This window comes from Cryptotermes secundus, unplaced genomic scaffold (assembly GCF_002891405.2).
Source record: "Cryptotermes secundus unplaced genomic scaffold, Csec_1.0 scaffold342, whole genome shotgun sequence".
Taxonomy (NCBI): Eukaryota; Metazoa; Arthropoda; class Insecta; order Blattodea; family Kalotermitidae; genus Cryptotermes; species Cryptotermes secundus.
The window spans coordinates 733,266-756,967 of record NW_019721764.1 but is presented as its reverse complement, the minus strand read 5'-3'; the positions used below and the strand labels follow the sequence as shown (position 1 = coordinate 756,967).

At 38.4% G+C, this 23,702-nt stretch overlaps 3 protein-coding genes across 3 annotated transcripts; all 3 read right to left on the bottom strand.

Annotated features, from left to right (window-relative positions):
- Positions 1-408: 408 nt before the first annotated feature.
- Positions 409-2,573, bottom strand: LOC111875652. Its single transcript, XM_023872073.2, has 2 exons — positions 2,428-2,573; positions 409-1,243 (listed from the first exon to the last, which is right to left on the bottom strand). Exons 1-2 carry the CDS (start codon positions 2,440-2,442, stop codon positions 581-583), a joined length of 678 nt encoding a protein of 225 aa, XP_023727841.1. The 5' UTR covers positions 2,443-2,573; the 3' UTR covers positions 409-580.
- A 7,076-nt stretch (positions 2,574-9,649) lies between these two features.
- LOC117282052 lies at positions 9,650-12,389 on the bottom strand. The gene is made up of 2 exons (XM_033750170.1): positions 12,251-12,389; positions 9,650-10,319 (listed from the first exon to the last, which is right to left on the bottom strand). The coding sequence occupies exons 1-2, from the start codon at positions 12,263-12,265 to the stop codon at positions 9,978-9,980; spliced, it is 357 nt and encodes a 118-aa protein (XP_033606061.1). The 5' UTR covers positions 12,266-12,389; the 3' UTR covers positions 9,650-9,977.
- Positions 12,390-17,694: 5,305 nt separating this feature from the next.
- On the bottom strand, positions 17,695-19,047 carry LOC111875657. The gene is made up of 2 exons (XM_023872079.2): positions 18,952-19,047; positions 17,695-18,205 (listed from the first exon to the last, which is right to left on the bottom strand). Exons 1-2 carry the CDS (start codon positions 18,964-18,966, stop codon positions 17,840-17,842), a joined length of 381 nt encoding a protein of 126 aa, XP_023727847.1. The 5' UTR covers positions 18,967-19,047; the 3' UTR covers positions 17,695-17,839.
- Between the last annotated feature and the right edge of the window lie 4,655 nt (positions 19,048-23,702).

Sequence of the window (23,702 nt, the reverse complement as noted above, 5' to 3'; positions counted from 1 at the left end):
GTAAGGTTATTTAGAAAGGAAATGTGTTTCTTAATAAATGACACCACGACCAGCAAAGATGGTCGCTTTCTGATGAATTCATCATTCAGAAACAGGTTTTAAGATATCACAACAGTGAATACCTATATTGTCTTCCGGGTTATGCCACCATATTGTTGATTTTTTGGCTGTCTGATAAGTAGGTACTAACGTCTCAGATGGAATTAATGTCTCCAGCTTCATGGCAGACTTGCCTAAATTACCATGAAGATTGAGGCAATATATTCTTCGAAACGTTAATGTACATCAAATAGGTTAAAATATGGAGTCCACAGAAGGTCATAATTCCAATATAATGTGTTTCAGTTTAGGTTTGGTTGGATTTTGGCGAAATTATTTAGCGACTTGATTAATAAAAATAAATTCTAATTTAGTTTATAGAAAAAAATGTAACTTTATTGCTCAATCTAATAATATAAAATAAGTGGTAGTACAAAAATAAATAACGGTATAAAATCCAGTCAGTAAAAAAATCATGTCTTGTCAATATGATTGAGAGAAGTAAATGAGCATGACACTATCCCATGAAAACGGCTGGCAGTTAGTAATAGTCCTCGTATACAGGATGGATTGCCGAAACGTCTCTGAAGGATCTTCGTCTTGCAGCTGTGTCCTGTCTGTAGCTGAAGAGTGGTCTAAAGATAATAGTTTCAGCCACTGCCATGTCATCTTCCTTATCATCATCATCATGTAAACTGTGGTAATAGTCAAAACTATCGGCCTCCCTCTTTACGTCGGCGGAAGGGTCTGCAGCCTTTTCAGTGACCTTGTCAGAAGTTTCGGTTGCTGTAGAAACGTCACTGACGGTGGTTGTTTCTTGTTCCTCAGAACGCTGTTTCCTGACGGTGGGCTTACTCTTATCTGATGTTCTGAGGAATTCAACCATAACAACTGCTTTCTTCCCGTTAGTAATATCGTCTGCTAACGCGGTTTCTTCTGTAGCCGTAGGTTCTGGAGAGAATGTTTTGGTTTCTTCTGGCGCAGACTTAACTGCTCTGTAATTTCTGGCAGATGGAGAACGTTGGGGCAGTCTCAGAACTTCAACGAGAACGTCGATTTTGTCTTCCTCAGGAATATTGTCCCCCATGACTTTGTTGTGAGTTCCTTCCCTCTGTAGGGATTCCGCTGTGGCCATCCGTTCGGTGTTGGGCAGGGGAGCAGGCAACGCGAGGCCGCTACAGACCAGCGTCAGGACAATGATAACCTGGGAAAGAGAACAGGTTGTTAGTAACATCACAGACGAGCGTACCAAACAAACCGCTCCTCGACGGCTGTTCACGATTTCATATTCAATACATCTGAAGTCATCTTACATATCAGGAAGTCGGTCACTTAATCCTAACGTGGTAAGGGCACCACTCACTGAAGTTCTGAACAACGTAACTAATCACAACTTTTCCCACTACAGTAATGTGAGTAATTTAATATTTTACAGTTACAAATAACTAGAGGCCTATAACAAAACCCTGCATTAAACTTCAATTTTCTTAATTAACAGTCATCAGAACGTGAATTTTCGCATCCCTCAAGCAATAAACATGACTAAATGCAATATATTTTTCTATTTTTTTTAATTGCTATGAATGAAAGGATATGGGAGATGACCTCTGATAGTCAGAGAGCGTTGCACGTCAATTATCGCAGTATCTGATAACAAAAGTCTGCTAAGTACTGTGTGTGAAACCAAAATTAATTTCTATTACCGCTTCCTCCCCCAAAATATCAAAGAAGAATGTGTGTATGGCGAGGGACTGCGGGGCTAATTGAATTACACTGTAGCGTGGCATTGAACTGATCGTAACATATACAGTTAGAATACGTCAGGTAAATCCGCCACGAATTGCTGCAGCATAGCTTGTTTTGACTTCCATAAGAGTTTTATCAACGCGGAAGGATTTTTACATATGTAAGCAGTTCATAATTTGTACAATTTTGAGCAATTAAACGATCAAAATATTTTCCAAGAATGAGCATTATGTATTAAGCACACAAAATGAAGTTCTATATCGTCACAGTCTGTAAATTCAAACCTTTAAATCGGATTAAATATTTTTTTCTGAAATTTTAACTTCAAAAATATTATTTATAAAGGTACCAATTCTATTAAGATAATGAAATTATCTTTTTATACGAACTCGTATCGTATGTAAAAATTATAACTGAAGGGAAACTGAATGAATTTCCGGAAGATTATTTCAAGAACAAATTCTCTGTGTTTATTGAATATTATTTATAACATGCCCCGTAAACTACATTGTAGGATCATTAAAGTCAGAGGCAAAATTTATATAAATTTAGAAAATCCTGTACTTTTCTAGATGCATTTAATTGGCAAGTTAGAAGGATGAAAGCATTCACAACGTATCGTATAATGACACATATACTTACTGAGTATTTACTCATGTTTGTTGGCTGTCGAAAGTTCAGATTCTGGTAGGCGACTTTACTTCTGAATACTCTGGACTCTTAGCTGCTACTGGAGTTTCTCTGCTTCTCTTAGACGCAGTCCGCTTGCAACTGAGCTCTGATGTCCACCTGGCTTACCTTCTCGTATTTATACTCAGCATTCTCACGTCTTAAATTAGTACTATATAACACATTAACACTTCCATGAAGTCTGTCGCAATCCAAGACACGTATTTCAAGAACATCTGATCAAGCAAGTGCTAATTGTTGATCACATAAGCAGAAACATTTGTTCAGTTAATCTAGAATAGTAGTAGCAACATGGAGGGTGTACAGATTTTTTTTTCAATAACTCGTATACACTTCATTTAATTGTTCTTGGAGTGAACCCTTCAAATATATATAAATTATATATTATATTAACCTTTGTCACAATTCAAATGCATATTAATATGGAATGACTTTAATATTTGTTAAGTCCTGAAGGCCATCCCTGAAATACCTTCCAAAATGTAGGACGGTTTTAACCAATTTTAACGTCCAGTTTGTAGAACTTAAATAACTAAGTAAGGACGATGACTAAGAGACAGACCTCCAGTTTCAAGCTTAAAAAAATCGCTAATTTGTGGAATAGACTAGGGTTGTCTACACATAGTACGAAAAAGCAAATATTAACACTGAACCTAGGCGAGACAATTCGACGACTGCATTCCTTACTGAGGTAAGTAAATGGGAAATATACACCGGAGATTTATCTAATTCCATGGAGCAAGGACCTTTGCAAGAAGCAGATATTCGCCCCAACTGATCAAGAAAACTTCGCTCTTCATGAAGCCAGAAGATTCATTACCGCTTTTACAAGCCAATCGCGAGCCAGTTGAATCCAGGGCATACATTTACGCTCTATTTCTTTTAGACCTATTTTAATATTATTCTCAGATCTAAACCCGGATCTCTTAATTATTTTCTTTCCATGGAGATTTTTTGCTGAAATTTTGCATGCTTCCCATTATGTCATCCGTTCCCTTCTCCTCCTTCTTCCCTCTCCTGTCCAAATATTCCCCTCAGAGCCCTGTTCTCAAACTCCCAAAATATTCCACTTCACCGTCTTTTTTCAAAGTACAGTGTTTAGGAAATTGCTCCTGTTTCCTTCTTCAGCTGAAAGGTTAACTTAAGGAATACTGCTTTGTTCGGGCCCTTGGTACAGCTAATCTGAAATACAGATTTGAGACTTGCTCTACCAAGGAGCCCGACAAAATAGGATACCTAACCTTATCCTGCCACCTGAAATAGGAAATTGAAACAATTTTCGGAAAGGTGTGCTGCTAAAACTTCCATCTCATGGACAGTGCCGACAATATCAGCCACAAAAGCAACATTTTAGTTTGCCAACAAGATACATGTCTATTTATAACACGAAACCAAAAGTGTGTCGGAGGTTGGTCCGGGAGACGCTAATAAGATGAAGTCATATTTTTTTCTTTCATTGTCTCTAGAGAGACCTTCGACGAGTTCACATGCTGGTAGTTGCAGGGGGATGCGAAATGTTTAGATCAATTTACGCGGTACTTCTTCGAAACAACACATGTTCCTGTGATACAATCGACATTGTGACAAAGCTTCTAGAAGTCCGAAGTGCAAGCCTGGATATCTTGGTCGCTTCATTGCAGTTCAGTAAGTGTGCTGCCTTTATTGTATGCGCCAGAATTTTATCTGCGGTTTTGTGTGTTCAGTTTCTTGTTCTGTAAGTAAATATTTACTTCGACGCCGCTTAACTTCTTCGGTTCTCATGGATTAGGGTCTTTGCCTGTTCCCAATTCAGAACGAGTTCTGAAACTAGGGCTCTTTACGACATTCGGCATACGTCTTGGTCAGGAGAAAGGTTCAAATTATTATTATTCGTACATTTCTCCTCGGGTTGGTTTTATTTGGCTGAATTTTATCTTCACACTGTGTGGCAGGCATAAAAATCAAGACATATTTTTGACTAAATAGTAGCATATCATCAATTCCAAGTGAATTTATCTGTTTTCGTAAGTGCTTCGGCAATATTACATGCAACAGCTTGTAACCCTATTATCATTATTCAGTCTCGAGCTTATCACAGTTTAAAAATAAACAGACTCGCTGCCATTTACTTTATATGAATATGATACGCAGTCTTAACCAAAGATAAGAATAAACGGAAAAGCAATTTCTGACGCAATATTCAAGGATATGTCTAGAAACAAAATTAATAATCTCGGAATGGGTTATATAACGGCAGACGTTGAAGTGTCAATTAGTTTTTTTGCAGTCTCACGTGCAACACTATGTTCTATAAAATTCATTAAAAGTTATTCACACCTAATGATGGCCACGTTGGTCGAAACGTGTAGTGACGGACTTCTAAACTTTTAAAGTGAATATATTTAATAAATTTTATAGAACATAGTGTTGCATGTGAGACTGAAAAAAAACTAATCGACACTAAGTAAAAAGTGACCAGGATGCTACAATATAATATTATGACGGACCTTGAAATTTTGTATATACCATTTAATATATCTATCTACTGCGGCGCTAGCAAAATCAATGCGTTTATGATAGGCTTGACTGGGACAGAAGTTAGAACACACATTTGGAAGATAGAAAAGACGGAGAAATAACACTAAACTTACTTTACAAATGTATGTTTTTGTTTGTTATTTAAGATGCTGTCAAAAATAATGATACACGTTAGGTGAATGTTTGGATGATTGATGAAAGCAAACGATTTGTGAAGAAGTGGTCCTAAGTCGGTATATCCGAAGATTCGGTCGAGATTCGAACCGAACTCCTCTCGAATATTACCGCTAGACCAACTTGGTCGGTGAACCTATGGTCTGAGCGGTGAAATCTATATTGAAGTAGGTTAGTACTCTGTCCTGTAGCGGTTTAGAATTAGCAGAACACGTGACCTGAGAGATATTATTATTATTATTATTATTATTGCCGTTATTATTATATAACACCTTCTTTCTTTCCTCTACGTTTCATAATATTCCCTCTCTTACAAGACTTGTTAGAAATTTTCTAAACTTACGCAATGACTGAGTGTGCGAGGAACTACGTATGCGCATCTGAAAATATTTGTTTAAGTTACGTGTGTTAGAAAATTCTTGGAGAAATTTCCAGATTATTTGGCGTCGAACGCGGGTCTGAAACACGCGAAGGATCACTACGCACTCAATGTAGGGTACTAGTTTTCCGAAGGAAAAAAATGTGGAAGTTTTATTCAATAAATGTTTTCCTTAGTATCAAGTGTGAACGTGTGGAAAAATCCGGTTTACATAGAAAAATTTGCTTTTATTGCGAACATTGTGACTTGTTCAAGTAGAACGCAGTATTTATTGCCGAGACGAAAGTTATTTGTATTTTCTTTGCTACTGCAGTTGACACAAATATTTATATAAGCAAACGAAAAGTAAGCACTAATGTTTCATACCTGAGTTCTGTGAAATTCAGTGATACGTCAGTACCTGTCATGAATACAGGGAATTAATGACAGGCATCTGGACGAGTGGAGGTATGGCTCCATGTATTTCAAGTAGACCGAGATGGGTTATCAGTATCTCATCTTTGCCGCATAGGCGCTGGGAAAAGAGCCCCGGCTGCCCAGTGGACAGGAGGCTAGGAGGGTACCAGAGACATTTTTGACGTTGTGTGGCGAAGAACAACATTTCTTTCCTCGCACAGAATGAAATCCAAGTGGGACAGCCGACTGGGTTATCAAGAATAATATTTAAATTAGAACATACTAATGTTAATGCCGCAAAGTAACTATTACGTGCATTTGAGGTTCTCTCAGCGGTGACTATGAAAAATGACTGTCACGTGGGATGTGATGCCGTATCTTCGGTGCGTAGGTTTCTCAGAAACATTGGTACCCGTACATGAAACCACATGACCTCACTTCCCGGAAACAGTAGTCTTCTTAATATTCATAATTACACTTGGTTTAGTACTTTACTCGATATTTTCTGTTCTCATAATCTGATAAATTTTCGGTTTCTATCCGGCAGTCCATTGGATCTTTCAATTGACCTAATCCTTCCAGCCGCACTATGGTACTGGGCTCGACTCAGTCTCTAAAAGAAATGAGTACCAGGAATATTCATGAGAGTAAGAGGCGGCCGGCGCTAAACTGACAACCTCACCGCCAGCTCTGAGCTGATTGTCTAGAAAATGTGGGAGCCTCGACGTCTCACAACCATATGCGCCTCCACGGCCTGTTACAGGGATAGCTTTACCTATCTAGTCACGGCTCTGCCAATATTACACAGATATCTAACACGGAGTCAACAAGACGCACAACATCTGCAGTATCGAACTCAAGACTGAGGGAGAGGTTAATAGCATTTCTCCGAGTATCCTCGGTTTCAGTTATCACAACTATGCCAGTACTCATCTATCGCCAGCAAATTATCAGAATCTAGAGTCTTGACTGTTTCTACCTTTGGACCGATACTCAGCTGCACTGAGCAGAGGAGCTAATGAATGCAAAGAGGAAAGCAGGATGGAAAACAGGAAAGCTTTACTATAATTTAGCGTAGATGATGTTTCATATTCTGATCACTTCACTGACGTTGAAGCTTATTTATACGACGTAAATACAAACAAATTCCTGACAAATAAGTCGCAATGCGGACAGTGTGTAATTAACACATTAATGATATCAAGCTACAGAAAAAATGACGGGAATATGTTTAGATGTTGGAAGAAGAAGAAGAAGAACCCTGTAGTTTTTTTATATTTTCTTAATGCTAGTGGGGTGGGACTAAGTCCCTTGTACTGCGGCCACTTCTGGCCTATGTACCAGCCCCAGATGATAGGTGAGGGTGATTGTGGAGCAATTGGTGGAATAAAGATTGACAGGGGAAACCGAAGTACTCGGAGAAAACCTGTCCCAGCGCCACTTTGTCCACCACAAATCCCACTTGACCAGACATGGGCTCGAACCCGGACCGCCGCTGTGGGAATCCAGCGACTAACCGCTTGAGCTATGGCGCTGCCGGCCTGTAGGTTAATACTTAATTTTCAATTGCGGTCCAGAGGAAAATGTCGGAAGACCTATAAAATGATGGAGTTGATATATTTTCGTAAGATTATTTTGTCCTATATATCAATAATAAAAGAGAATATAAATTAACGTCTAATTGTATCAAGTTTATTTCCCTTTGTTGAAGATGGGTGACATCTCTCATACAAGACCATCTTGGTAATAAATAAGGAAATAAATTAGATATAATTAAATGGTAATATCCATCTTGTTCAGTATGTAGTGATCAAGAAAGTTTTCTAAGGAACGGAACAAGGCACTGAGATTGGTCACTGAATTTAAAAATGATCATAATTTGTAAAATAGGCAGGATAAGTATATTATAAAAACTAAGATTTTAAAATTATTTTTACAAGTAATCTTTATTTTGTCATACAAAACATTCTGAAACAAAAGTACAAAATATTTAATTACATAATATGTTGATTTATATTGTAATATTATAAATTAATTCAATAGTATCCATTACAATTTCATTGGAGCAAAAATTATAGTTTCGTCACATGAATAGAAGCAGAAAGCAAATGTTTTCTTCATGAACGCTGAAATTTATTTGAAGCAAAATGCTAGTCGTCACATTATCCCGGTAACCTATAATGTTTTAAACAATATGAAGTTTGAACCGAAATATTTAAAATTTAATGACTGCCTTAAATCGTTGTGTTATAATTATGAGTAACTGCAACGTTTTTCGACACAACCATTTTTTCACAAACATACCACAGAATTAACCTGCTTGTTTTTTCGAAACCTTGGCTTTGTATTAAATCACTAACTCTGGAATACGTTCTATTATCACAAGTCATACGTGCTGGTTCTGTTACGTGTCACAGCTTCATAATCGTAGTTTTGAAATACAATATTCTTACTAGACTACTTAACTTCAAGAGCAGATTATTTATGATATTTCATTAAATTAAGTTACGGTTAACTGGAAATAAAATATTTCCTAATATGAAGTTAGGACACTCCTTACAATCACCCGTATGTAATTATTAATATATTTGTCATGGTATTACGATTAACTGGCTGCAATTCACTGGGCTGTGTATGGTACGAACCGCAAGTCACCGACAGACTGACTGACCAATTGACTTCATTGTACAGATATTTCTGAGAAGTCGGTAGTTATTCTTATGAGCATGAGATTCACTCTTGATAGCATCTTGACACTTACTGACACGTATCCAAAAATATTTTAGAACTTAATTCGAAGTTGTCAGCTATATTGTCTACTTTCACTAAAATTCATAACCATTCTTCCACTATAAGAGGATCTGACTGTCACTAAACATCTCTTGCAGAGTGTAGTTATTACACACTAAATTAGGGATAATAGCTGGAATGACAAAAGATAATGTGACCTCACGGATTTTTGCTAAATGTTCCTAAATAATTTCTGGAACAAACAGACCATTACCTCAGTGGCTAGAACTTGTGTACTGTTCACTGACAGGGCTAGAATGACTTGTGTGCATATTTACAGTGCACAAATAAGAGATTCGGCGTAGACGTGTCTTTTGTCACCTCTGAAGCTGCTGTAAGTTGTTTCAGTACAACAACGGAACATGTACTTTTGGGGAGGTAATTCTTTGTGCTTGGTAAGAAGGGCTTATGTCAAGAGTAACTATTGAAAGGCATAACTGATTACAAGGTACTTATGCCAAAGGAATGCCATGTATATATACCGTGATTCGCTTCTGATTTCCAGTGTAGAAGACCTAGACTTATAGCCTTTAATATGGCGATGAAAAAATGTACATATATGTTGAGAGAAGCCAAAATTGAGGAAATTTGATTTAAGCCTTTCTTATCAAATACTAACAAATTGAAAAATTTTATTTCATAGTACTCTCAAGCTCTATATGTAATAGCCTTAGTGAAAAAAAAAATAACTGTCAATACCAGAAATTAAATTAAACAGAAAACTGCCTTTAGGCCCATACAAACTTTATAACTTAGGCATAAATATAACTTATAGGAATACTGACATAGAAACTGCGTTTCTTTCTAAACTAGTAGTGTTTGAACTGCATTTCTATATGTAGAAGGTAGTCTCAAATAATACTTCAAGTGCTGGACTTCAGGTTATCACAGAGATGATTATGAAGATTATTATCTTCTGGGGTGCGAAACTATGCAGATTGAGAGCTTGGTCGATTAACTTTCCGATTCCAAAGATGTATCCAACAAACCTCCGAAACTTCGTTGAACTGTCGGACTAAAGGCATCTCATCCTTGATGATAATACTGCTCAGTACTTCGAGTGAATATGAATTTATGTGAAATACAGAAATATTCCTGTTTCTCAAGCTTGTGATGAGTATGAGAAATATTGTGTAGCGTATTTTGCACCATCTGAGTATGCTGAAGATTAAATGCCCAAAGAAAGTTATTTAAATATTGTGAGTGCGAAATGGGTTCATTATGTCGGCGATTCTAGAGATAATTTTTAATGTCGGTATGGATAATATGGATAATACGGATAATATAGAGGCCGCCGGCGAGCCTGATTGAGCTTGCGACGCCGCTCTGCCTCAACCCGTTTATAACTAAACAGTGGTCTGAACACAACGACCTCCGCTGTTTCCATGTCGTCTTTGTCAGATGGTACTGGTTCGTCAGCATCTTCAGTGGTACTTGGTTCATCTCCCGCGCTGGGTACTTCTGTTGAGAGGTGGATGTACTCATGTTCGGCTACCTCTGTAGATGCGAGGCTAGCAGACTCAGCGGGCGACATGGTTGGCAGAGAGGAGATTGACGTTGCCAGCACAAGGCAAAATAGTCCTACCAACTGAACAGAGAGAAACAGTATGACTTAGAGGGAGGCACATGATGCCCTGTAGGACACCTCAGTTATCTATTACGCAATGTCCTACCTATATCTTATCATACAAATCTTATTTTCTTGCCTGCAGTCTACGTATGTCATTTGGCTTTATTATTAAAATGTTATTACCTACTTCCGACTGGAATGCTCGTGTTACAATTTCAACAACTTGTCTTCCCTTAAAATTACCGTCATCGGGATGTGATGCCTTATATTGTAGGTACTAACGTTTCGGACGAACATCCTGCTCCGTTTTTCAGAGTAAAACTTGGATACAGCAGGTTTCACCGATAATTTGGTACCTTTCTACCACACTATATGGCGTCACATTCTGGATGACAATGTACTGCTGATACCGCTGTTAAATTCTCAAATGTAACTTCCGCTTACTGGGTCAAAATTATGTACTCGTAAATAAATTTTATATAGTCTGTCTTAATGATATGTATCTTGTCATTGTTACGCGGTAAAATGTTTACCTAAAGTTAAAATTCCTGAATATATGAGCAGATGTTCCTTCCAATATTTTAGACCTGGTGGTCATCTATCCGCCGAAGTTTATTTATTAGTTTCTCCTGAAATTTGAATCGTTTTTAATAATTTATAAATTCACAAGTAAATTCCTAGCAATTATCCCTACTTATCATATGCAAAAAGAAATATCAATATAAAAACTTTAGTATTACAATTATAATAATGAGAAAGAGTTCTTAAAATGCAGCTTTCTAGAACTGAATCAATACATAGTACGACAACGTCAGCAGACCTATGTCTCATCTCTTGATACGTACATTTAAAAGTTTAATAGAAACTTCTAGGACAGAAATAAAAACTACAACTCAAAGAAAAAGCTTGTAGTATTAGTAATAATAGCGTAGGAAACTTTGGCAATTCTTTCGTACTTTTCTAATAGAGCCTAATATTTTCAAAATATCAATTTTTTCTATTCTTCTCATGCATCTCCACAGAAGTATGCATCTCCACAGAAGTATGCATCTCCACAGAAGTATGCATCCAACGAGAAAAGCTTCTGGATTGTGGACACTTTTAACTTGCACTTGACTTACGACGAAAAACAACAGCACCGTCAAGGGCGCATACAAATGGAATTTATTTCGCACGTCACTATTTGTTTACTTTCGTGAAATGATCGTAAACATTTAAATTGAATCCTTGCATCTTGAAAAACTAGCATTGTAATGCTTGTACTATTAATATAAAAATCACGATCATGACCTTTAAGAAATCTCATAATTCAATTTAGTTACAAGTTTCCGAAATGCAGTGGTTCTCAGGACTAAAAGAGATGATCGACAGTGTACAAAGAACAATTTTAAACGCAGGGCACAGACCTCATTAAAATACGTAACTTCTGTTCGACAATTTTTCCCACATGATGTAAGTGTATTTAACTAGGTACAAAAATAATCTATGATCGTATATAGTTTATATACGTGTTATTAACTCTGAAACATGGATTTGTATCTCTAATTATTTAACAAAAAACCAACTGAGGTATGCAAAATCAGCGAGCAGAATGGCACAGCAGTCACTCTCTAGGTATTCAAGAAGTGCTTCGAATTCAGCTGGGACATAGTCTATCCTGAGTGAGGTATTTCGTGGGGTTTCTTAGTCCCCGCAGGCAAATGCCAGGATAGTACTTCGATTGGGCTATGACTGTCTTCCTTCCAAATCCTTTCCAATTCATAAATAGTCCTACCACTCGCTATCATGTGGCCTATATATTGAGAGAGCCGTGAAAGCAGCTCAAAGAAAAGTACTCAGAATCACAAATAAGGCACAGGGAAAATGTTCATAGTCTCCAATATACACTTTTACACTGCTATTGATTATTTTAATTGCAAATATTCGAATACAATACTTGATATACTCACCGTGTAAGTATTCATCTTGTGTTATCTCTTCAAGTGTTCTGAGGATTTTTCAAATCTTCACGGATGTTATGCTGATCAGTTTCTTGTGCTTGAGACCAGTCACTGAGAAGAACTGAACCCACAACAGTGGACTGATCATATTTATAAGACTAATGACACGGACAATATGAGTAGTTGCCTCTAATTGTGTAAGGATGTGGTTTTCGGAAGTGTCAGTAATTCTCACATACACAGGAAGTGATATCAGATGATTCTCTGAAAACTCTTACGAGTGCACATTTTACAGAGCTCCCTTACTAGTTGTGTTAATTTTAGTGGTCACTTGTCTAATTTTAAGAAGCTCCCATTGTACTGACGATGAAGCCATTGCAGCAGTGATTCATTCATTATGAGAATGCAGCTAATTTTGCTGTGTTTAACGGCGTACCCCCAGAAAATATAAGGCAGGGGTTATAACTAATATTTTATACAACTTACTGAAGGAATGTTATTTCAGATATTTATAGGAGATATAAGATTTTAAGTTTGGACTTAATATCTTCCATTCTAAAACCCAAGTTCAGAGATACAAATACTGTTACTTCTTAGCCGAGTGAATTATAATAACATTAGAAACAATACATACATTAGATAAATCATATCTGTAAACAGATCAGGTCGAAAGTTTATAACTTTAATGAACCTCTCGAATGTCGAGGTTAAGTGAGTAGCACTTCTGCTTCGTATTCGGGAGATCCTGGGTTCAAATCCTAGCCAATAGATATAATATAACGACACAGGATTTGAATTTTTTTTCTCAGTTCCTCCAGTCATAGCTGGGATAATACTGTAGCGTGTAGAGCTGTTTCTATGCAAATTCCAGAGCCGTTTCTAGACAACGGCTCCGTAAACACCTTCCCGCAGCTTCGAATCGACAAGCGTATAGAAGTACTGTTGAAAAAGGTGTTACTACTCTCCGTGCAAAGGGCTTATAAGGAAGACAATTGAAGCAAGGAGGACTTCAGCAAGGAAGCAGAGGAATAGCCATTGTTAGAAGCCGTTGCCAGGAAACGTCTACGGAAGACACTGCAAGCTGAAAACGATTTATGTTATGCCGGACTGGGTTGCAAAGTGTGAGAATTAGTGACAGAGTTACAGTTATTTGTAGTTACGACGTGTAAGTGGTCAATAAATCCAGTTATCCAAAATCCTGTCTATAGTCACACATACTAGGTGACAGTATCTTAAGTCAGGCTAGTCGCTTTATTGCATATCTCTTTCGGATTCGTATTCACCAATCATTGCACCATGAGCGTGCAGCTGATCACTCATTTCCATCTAATGACGCAAGATAAGAGAGATTGGATATGTGCCTCCACTCGGATATACGTCATTCCTGTTCTAACGCCATTTTTACTTCGTCATTTTAGTGACGCTGTCAGTATCGAGACTACACAGCGTCGGCTGAAATGCTGAATATGAATGTAGGGCAGATAATGGAATGAGAAATCGCAGTCGCCCCAGTGCCACTTCTTCCAGTACAAATATTACATGAACTGACATGGGATCGAACCCTGACCTCCACAATTGAAAGCTGGCGATTAACCCTCTTGAACTGTGGCAAGTCCTTTTGATGCTTACCTTATCATTCGACGCTATAAAGCTTGCGTTACTGACAACTTCATTAAACAAACTGCAAATAATTAAAAATTGTAACCAATCTATGTCTCTCACATATCAGCTCTCTCTCCACTGAACCACTCCCACCCACACTCATTCATTCTTCAATTGCTCTACAGTCCTTGTTGGACCCTGGCCGCTTTTCCAGTTTCGAAATTCTATGCACAGTCGGTAGGATTCCTTGGATGGGGAATCAGCCCGTCGCTACGCCGATACATACACACAGTACAGCACAGACACAGAATAAACGCAAACACACATCCATGCCTCGAACGAGATTTGAACCCATGACCCCATTGTTTGAGCGGACGAAGACAATTCATGCCTTAGACTTTGCGGCCACTGTGATCGGCTAGCCCCCAAATCTCTTGTCTCTTAATTTAATATAACCGATCAGACTGATGTAGAAGTAAAGCTGTAGACTTATATCCGAGAGGTAGACCGGGTTACCTGCTTGCCTGAGATTTTATGTGACCTGCTATCTCCATAACAGAAGGCCACAATATGACGGCGAACAACGGCGAAGTAAGGAACGGTAGCCACCTTCCAAAACCCTGCCTGATCACTATTCACTACTGTCTTTCTATATCGCTAGACTCTATAAGGTGTGTACCAGGAGGAAACGTCAATATTCTTGGAGGTCACAGTATCGGTCATTCTAAGCAAAAAAGTGCGTATGTACATGTGTCCCATTCCGAACTGTTTCAGAGATAGAGCTATTTCACTGTACAGTTCCAAAACTGTTGATAAGAGAGATATTACGTACTGTTTCTAATCATCATCATCATCAGTAATCTGTCAAGACGACAGGTCCACAGTCTCTTTCAAAACAATTCCTCCACTTAATGCGATCTAGAGCTTTCTCCTTCAAATGACAGTATCCTCTTCTGTCCCCAAGGTCATCCAGCATCTTCTTACGTCTTCTTCCTCGTCTTCTTGTCACTTCTATCCGCCCATCTATCTTTCCTTCGATAGCTTCTTTTAGAAGGCAGTTTCTGCGTAAAACATGACCAATCCAATTAGCCTTCCGTTTTCTTATTTCATGTGTTTCTAATACCGGTATTTTTTGTTCAAGCAACAAAGTTTGTACAGTTTACCTAGTACAGTACATTTCCGAAAATTCCACTGTCAATATTAATGAACTTTGCAACTCGTGTGAGGACACGGCGTATTGCTCGTCTGTACAGTGTACAGTGTACAATGTACTGTACAGTGAAATCGCTCTATCTCGGAAACGGTTCGGAATAGGACACGTGCACATGTTCAATTTGTTGCTCAGAATGACGATTATTGTGACCTCCCAGAATACTCATCTTTTCTTCTGGGGCGCTCTGTATAACCTCTGTAGTTGGAATAGGGACGTTAAGGAGCCTAAACATAAATCGACACATGATAACAAACGTGCCGTTACTGGAAAGGAACTTAGAGCGTGAGGCTGAACGACAAAGTCCCTGAGAACAAAGTTCAGAAAAGCCTCTGTAAAACGTTAGGAAATGTATTATATTTGTATACCCGCATTCCTAATGTTCAAAAGTAGTGAATGGATTTCAATTACATTTAGCATTTCTGACTTGACCCTAGAAGTTGCTGGTCTGATTAATTTTGTTCCTCATCTATTAAATACAATCTCTACTTTAAAGAACACAAATATCAGATTTTATCTTCTGTTTCTTCTTCCTTTCCCCCGTTCTCCTTCATGGATTATGCCATGCATTGTCTGCTCCGTCCTCTTGAAAAATATGTCGGTCCCTCCATCTTAAACGTGGACGCCCTACGTTTCGTCGCATTTGTGGGCTCTATGTTAAAATCAGACTTTATATAATTCATAAACAGATTGGTTTACTGTACAAACGATTCTTACATGATAAATGTTTATTTATGGGATTTGAACCATGTAGTCCGGTACTAACTTTTCGAAGGAATATTCTACTTCCATCTCCAAGTACATATTCATGATACAGATGCCATTATTACCCAGTATTTTTAAGCCTTCTTTATGTAACAAAATAGACGAAAACAAATGTATGTGTATATCAAGTGTAATGTCCCTGCTGAGTATTACCTTCGTCAGGAAAGGGAGCTTAGGCTGGTAATGGAGTGACAACGGCCGAGGCTTTCCTCTGGAAGCACTCGGACTAAATGTCGGCCACATTACCGAGCAAACGAATCGATGTTTTTCGTAGTGTCTTTGAGTATCTCCAAAGAAATTAGATGAAGGTAACTTTAAATAGGATACGACCGCCTCCCTCCAAATCACTGCTTGTTCATCAGGCATGGTCTTATACCCATTTCGTTATCTGTTATATGGCGCATATAGTTGAAGCAACGTCGTTAAACAACTTAAGAATCGCCTTGTGAGAAACTGAACTGCCACTTCTTTTACCCGGTCGAGGTTATCAACCGATGAGCTTTCTTCTGGGATACAACGCGGTGAAATTCGTTGAAAATCGAATGACGTTTAGGAGCGCCTCCATTTTCAGGGTCGAAAAATATGCTAATCAAGCAACGAGAGGGTAGGAAGCAGAGGCAAAGCCAGACATCAGCTTGCTGCTTCTTTCATTCTGGGTTCTTGTTTGGTTTGTTCTTCTACCCTGAATCGATTGACATTCAAAAGGCTACACGGCATTATATTCCGTATAACATAACCTTTCATAACTATCGTGAGAACTTCTAATTTTACCGCCCGACTACTTTTTTCTCTTTTCCCTGAGATCCTGCTTGTAAGTAGGCAAGTAGGTTGGGCAGGTAGCAAGGAATAGCCATTCAAATCAGTTGTGGGTGTTGGAATGACCTTGACGGGCTAAAAGATGTGTCCCTCGCTGTAATTATCAATTAGCTGTGTTGACAATTATACCCACAGTAAATAAACATGGAAGCAATGAAGGTCGGAAAATAAGAAAAACATTGGGAAGACCGGAGGTACTGGGCCAAGCACGCAATTTGGGAATTGCATCCAGGGATAATTCGGTTGTACATCAGACAGCTAAACAAGTAGCAGATGGATTCTGTCTTCGTTTTCAGGTGAAACCTAATCAGTTAGGGCCAATCGATAGAGCTAATCCCCATCTATGGACCCTGATATAACTCGATTTTGCCTGACTAGGTTTTATCTGACGTCGGAGACAGAATTCAGTCTCCGAAACGTTTTGATTTAAAAACGTAGCCGATGGGTTCCATATGACACAAACACAAATACACACTAATTACATATTTAGTCTAATATATATAAATCACGTTTGCACAAAAACGAAAGCAATAAATATATAAAATATCAGTTCCTTGTTTTAGTTCCAGAAAGCTTACGCTGGTTTCCTGTTTCGTGGATAGGTTAATATTGCGATTTGCGGTTCTTGTGGCGGTGAGTGTTCAGATAACGGCGCTGGAGGATGCAGTGTTGTGTAGTTTGGTAGAGAGGTACGTACATATGTATTTTATTATTATTATTGGAGGGGGTGCGTTTCCCCATGCACCGCGACTAATAGTCTATTGTACGTCCCCCTTTGATATTCTACCAGTCGCCATACCCTACCGGTACTGGTGTGTGCTATCAGCCCCGTTCAGCCAACGAGGTCGGCCCTCGGTACCCGATGCTTCCTCCATCCACCAGAGGCATTGGAAACTACTTGGGCGGGAAACTTGCCTAATTTTGCTCAGAGGTCTCCTAGAGGCATGAGGATCTTTTACGTGCCGTAAAGCTACGACACGGGACCACGGCTTAAAGTCCCTCCTGGAGGACTTGTTCCCTAAATTTTTCCGCCCTTAAAAATTGCACGACCTCCGCCGGGTTTGAACCCGCGTACCTTGAGTCATGAGGTGGGAACGTTACCTACGTACATATGTAACTAACTACATGGCATTGCATCTCCGAAAACCGTTATCAAGAGGTTAACATTTGCGCATCATCTTCGAAATATATGTGGCGTGGTAAGGTTACTGATGTTTGGAATATTCTCGATGTGCCTGTTTATGTCGCCTCTCGATGCAATTTTGCCAATATTTGTAAGAAGGTCTGAAAACAAGAATCTCTGCAACTTCTAGTATATCGTCGACATCAACAACTACCGGCTCATCTTCGTCCTCTGATCCAACAGCTCCCACAAAAAGCACAGGCTTATCCGTGCTGTCTGATTCTGCTACAGGCCCATTTGTCTCCTCCGATTGTAGTCCTGCGTTAGGAAGCGCAGGTTCATTTATGTTCTTTGATTCTACTCCAGTGTTGGGCAAATCTGCTTCTGGCAACACAGTCGGCAAAGAGAGGACTGATGCAGCATTCAGAAGGTACAACATTGTTACCACCTGCAGGGAAAATATGTATTTGGGGATCAAATTTAGCACAATTACAAATGTTCTGTATAATTAAAGTTAAAGGTAAATAGGAAACAAAATGATAAAATACGAGGGACAGTCAGTAAGTAAGTCACAAATGGAGATACAACGGAAAACATGTGATATTCGAACCTGGAAAAAACATTTATTTCTCGACATATCCTTCACCTACACTGATACACTTGTCCTATCGCTTTATCAGTGCAACGAAACCCAAGCACAGAAGTCTTTTGACTGTTGTCTCAACCACGTTGACTTTAGAACGTCCTTGAGAGAATTTCTGGACCAAGTGGTTAACCGCTTTACGCGACAAACACTTCCTACCGTAAATGGGAAACATTTATTTATGAATATCCTTTGCACTGAGTCATTCTGCTCACCAAAGAAAAAAACACGCATAACAGAACCCTGATTTTTGGTAGCATACGCCTCAAACACGGCTGCCATTTTGACTACTGAAACCAGCCTCTGAACATGCGCAAGCACGTCTGATACCTAAACCATCATGAAGATGGACTGTGCTGCTACCTAGCGATACACATAGCAAACCTATTACTTCCATTACAGCTGTTTTACTTCCATTTGTGAAGTATTTACTGACTCTCCCTCCCTGAGGTTATAAATCTTTTGGTCTGTGTGACTTCAATTGGTTATGATGTCTGACGTACAGAATATATACTCACTTTCTAAAAATAATGTAAAACAAGGATACTTACGGTGTATATATTCATGATGAATGGTATTACCCGGTGAAAATTTCCTCCAATATCCTGTTAATCTACGCCCACTTCTCACTCAGTACGCATCAAAGAAGTTGCAGAAGCGAAATGGAAATTTATCAAGGTCCAAACTTATTTATATAACTCACGAATCGGAAAAGACGCAAGAGAATTTGCCTTCAATATTTGTTTAACGTAAAGAGAGAATTCGGTATACGGTAATCCGGATCTCTTGTCAAACACTCCTGCAGAAATTGCGCTAATTATAAATGTCACTTGTATAATCTAGATTGACACTCAGCGTCCATTAGTCAATATTTCTATGACTCATACGCGCGAAACTATCATCAGGCGATAAACAATGTTCCGATGATGAAGATGGCTTTCCCAGCCAGAGACTAACAGGTGTTAAAAATGTTAATTTATGTTAATATTATGGAGAAGTACAGAATCCAAAATTCCAGAATGTTCTAGTTCATGAAAGAAAACGTTATTAATGCGTATTCTAACATAATCAAATATTATTGCCTACCAATATGACCCGGCAGCAATTATCTAGCTTGCGTCGTTGAGGAATACAGTTCGAATCTCAGTCAGATTAGTGGTCGTCTTGACAGAGATTTTCCTTACTTTTCTCCCATATCTGTAGGCGAATGCCGGGACGCAATTTCAAAATGGACCAACTTCACTGCATTCTAAGTCGTTATACACACATGCTGCTTGGAATAAACTCTCATCTCCTTTGAAATTACAACATTTCTTCATAAATTCAGCATTATATATTCAGGGGAATTACATGTCTATTATGGTGTTCCCCGTTTTCTTTACAAACTGCCAACATACTCTCCAAAACTTTAAGTTGGAGTCAAATAATTAAAATAAAATATGTATTAAATAGATGGAGTGATTAGGCATGTCCAGCTGGGATTCTAGGGAACCATAACTGATTCATATTTAGCTTTTCTTATACGGCGAAATGAAACCAAGTTCAACTTACCTGTTTGTTACACAATTCATATTTTCAAAAAAAAAAATCCTAGAATTTATTCCACAAACCACACCAAATTTCTGCCATTCAACCCGTAGGCAACCACTTGCTACTGACTAAAATGTCCTGGCACACAGCAAGCAATTGGAGAGGGCTAAATGGTCTATGCTGATGAGGAAATTCAGCATAGAACTCTTTCTTAGTCACTGAATGATTTCATATCAGCAGCAGTTACAAAATTAAAATGTGACTATGACTTGTATCTTTCAAATATTACATTCGGAAAATAAGAATTAAGCAATACTTCATACGGTAAACGTGCTCAGTTTTCAACATCTCCTTCTTCTGTTCCGAAGTCACAAGATGCTCGCCACAGATCAACAAGCCTGATACGAATGAGTGGAGCCTTGTAGCAAAGTGTGAAACATACAATGAGTCCAATCACATATCCTCATGAAGCTGATAAGCAACATATATATTTATAACAATAAAATTGTTAACAGTGGAATATTTTGCAGGAATAATACAGATTCAGGTCGTGCTTTTCTACCGTGTAGTGTGGTAGGTGAGACAGTTAACAACCTAACAGAGTAGATGGTGTCATTGTCCAGAACTCCACAATCTGAATTTTCATCACTATGAATATTTCATATCTCTTACATATATAACAGATTTTTTAAATAAATTAAATAAATAATATATCAATACAAGTAGTTACAGATAAAACCACGAAGATGTCCGTGACTTATAACAGAGTGTATACACATCACCAGTTTGAGCTATGTCCTATATTCTTACCAATGATTTGTAAAAAATAAAATCAGTCAGTCTGGAGGATATAAATATACCTTTGACTGCCACAATTCTGTCACCCTTTGTGTCACTCCGTACGTGTGTTTCACATTTACTCCCTGCAGAGTTTTATTTTTGACTGATCAATTTTTTTTGCGACTGTCGGCAATCCTCTTTTATCTAAATAAGCTAAGCGCCCGTCTTCCCAGCCAACTCAGTTACTAACTGAAAAGCCATATATTACTATCAAATTATAACCATCATTTAGAACTTGTATATTTGACTGTAATTTGTAATGATTTTCAATAAAAGACATTTTAGAATCTAATGGCATCATATTTTCTTATCCTGTTTCTTTATAAGACATAGTTTCATTGTCATACATATCTATTTTCTTGAAAACATTTGCGCAACAGACCGGTTAAGAGCCACTGCCCCACTCTAACAAACATCCCCTTAGTATAACTATTTTAGCTTGTTCATATTTTTAAAGTAAAAACAAAATTATCCCTGTGACTAAGCACCAAAGAATGATGAAACAGCGGAAGTAAAACCTCACAAATTCTTAACTTCAGATGAGTGTGTGATGAGTTTTATCTTCAGGGAAATAGCTCATAGTACCCATTACGTAGTATTTCTGGGTATATATCAGCAGGTCTGGAAATTCTCACGAATGTAAAAATCTTACGCTTGTCGAGAATCGAATTACGGTCATTCGATCAGTCGCTAGTCATAAATATTTAGGCTGTTATAATCTGTGATAATACTTTCAAATTCTTATGAAAAATGCAAACAGGAAGTATTATGCATATATCCACATTCCAAACAGAGAACTATAACGATTACTGCTTCTTACTAAGCACCTGATGCATCATATGACCAAGTTAATTTTATTACTTTTCGATATTTATGTCTTCCCCCACTTAACTAAATTCACATAAAGAGTGAAAGCCCTACAATTTATTAGTCATTATTATCACGAAGAAACACTAAGTATGACCCCCATACATTTCTCCCTTTCCTTAAAGAAAATTTTTAATAAAAACTGCGCAGTTCTTAAACTGTTGCCATACAAGAATTCAGGGTCTTGGGTTGAATGTCGGTAGTGTTGGCCCCATATCACAAATTAGGACAGCGTCTCTGGTGGAAATGTTAGAGGCAAGACGTCAAAATGACCTGCTCAAATATATTTCACTAAAGTCAGTTACTGATATCAGGACAAGGACGAACCATAGCTTGCTGAATCTGTTTCTTAGGGGAACTAAAGGTGGAGGGGTCATGTCTTGATGAAGCCATAATTTATGGATACAGACGCCAAGGAAAGCATCACATTAAGGAAAGATGTATTCAAAATCAGGACTTCGAATACTTTCCAAATGCGTTGCTAGTTTGCATATTACGTTCGCCCGTCTATCTCCCTGTATGCATTAAACAATTATGGAACCGTTGATCACATTTTCGCCAAATGCTATGTTTTCTGGGACAACACCGTGCATTTGGTTGAAACCCCGAATTTTCAGATGAATATATCTCTTCCATATTCACGATCAAAGAATGAGAGAACGAAGAAACCAGCAAGAGGTAGGAAGAAAGCACAACTTTATGTTGGTTTTTGCTTTGCTCATTCTTCGATCCTGAAGATGAAGTCCATATATTCTTCCTAAACTTCGGGTGATTTTCAACAGACTACACGGAGCTATATCCCAGAAGATAAAACTGTTCAGTTACCGATGCGAGAACCTCAGATCCGAAGATGATTTTCATGAAGCTTGATATGGCGGAGGTCTAATTAATTTCTGAGTTCACTATAAATCTGATTGAAAGACATGCAAAGTAAGGGACACTTTAGAAGACCTACCATCGCTTCCGCGCATATCTTGAGCGTATATCATTAAATATCGGGGCTGAAAATACTTCGAACACACAGAAACTTGCAAAAACTGCACTTCGAACGGATTTTTTCTTAAGCCCTATGGTTTTGAGAATAATTAATGAAGACTGTAACGCTCTTCTTACATTTCCAAGGTTGTACATTCAAAAACAGACAGTGGTCTTCGGAATACAAGGCAACTACTACCGAAACCTCCTATTCCCGAAAATATTAAACGAAGCTTCGACTCGCCAGAATTTATAGGCCTAATTGTGTGTATTTCTTGCTAGAGCATACAAACTTGAGAATCGTGAGGCAGTAAAATACGGTTATGAGTCTCGCGGAACTCGGGTAACAAGAACGACTCTGTTGTGCTACAGCAGTTTACCTGACAGACCGGCTCAGGACCAGTGTCGTGAGACTCTAAAATATGGCCACGAGTCCCACAGGAGTCCGTATCAAGAATGACTGTGCTGGCGATTACCAGCAGCAAATTCACTCGACCGCACGACCTACATGAGAACATTTTCAGCTTATCTCAATACACATTTAAACTAATTAAGTTTATTTTTATAAATAATTCAAGACTTATATTAGCATGTGACGTGTAATTCCTTCTTCCGAAAGAGCCTTCCACACTTTTAAAGTCCTGTTCAGATAAATTTCGGTTTCAGTTTCACGTAAAGCAGGAATTAAAGTGAATTGACATGAGCTAAAATTAAATTCCACCCACAATGTTTAGTGCAGCCCTCAAATTCAAAATTGACCTCGATTGGTGTTGGGGATGATACATGCCAAAATGAGGGGAAGACGAGCCCTCTCTGCTTAACAATTTATCTCGTAAAGAACACAGAATCCATATGCACCTCAGAGGTGCCTGAACGCACATAGTTGATTCCGACAGCAACTGACTTCCATTTTCACGCTTCTCTTCCTTCAAATTTTCCTTGTTCTGTTTCTGCCGACAGCGAGGCCGCTGCATAGGAGGTAGCTCAGAGTATGTGGTATCTACAGGGTGGGCACTGTTTGAATAACACCTTTCTATACGGATCGATGTTTCTGGGCGAGAGGTCGTGTTTATCCACACGACGTCTGCTG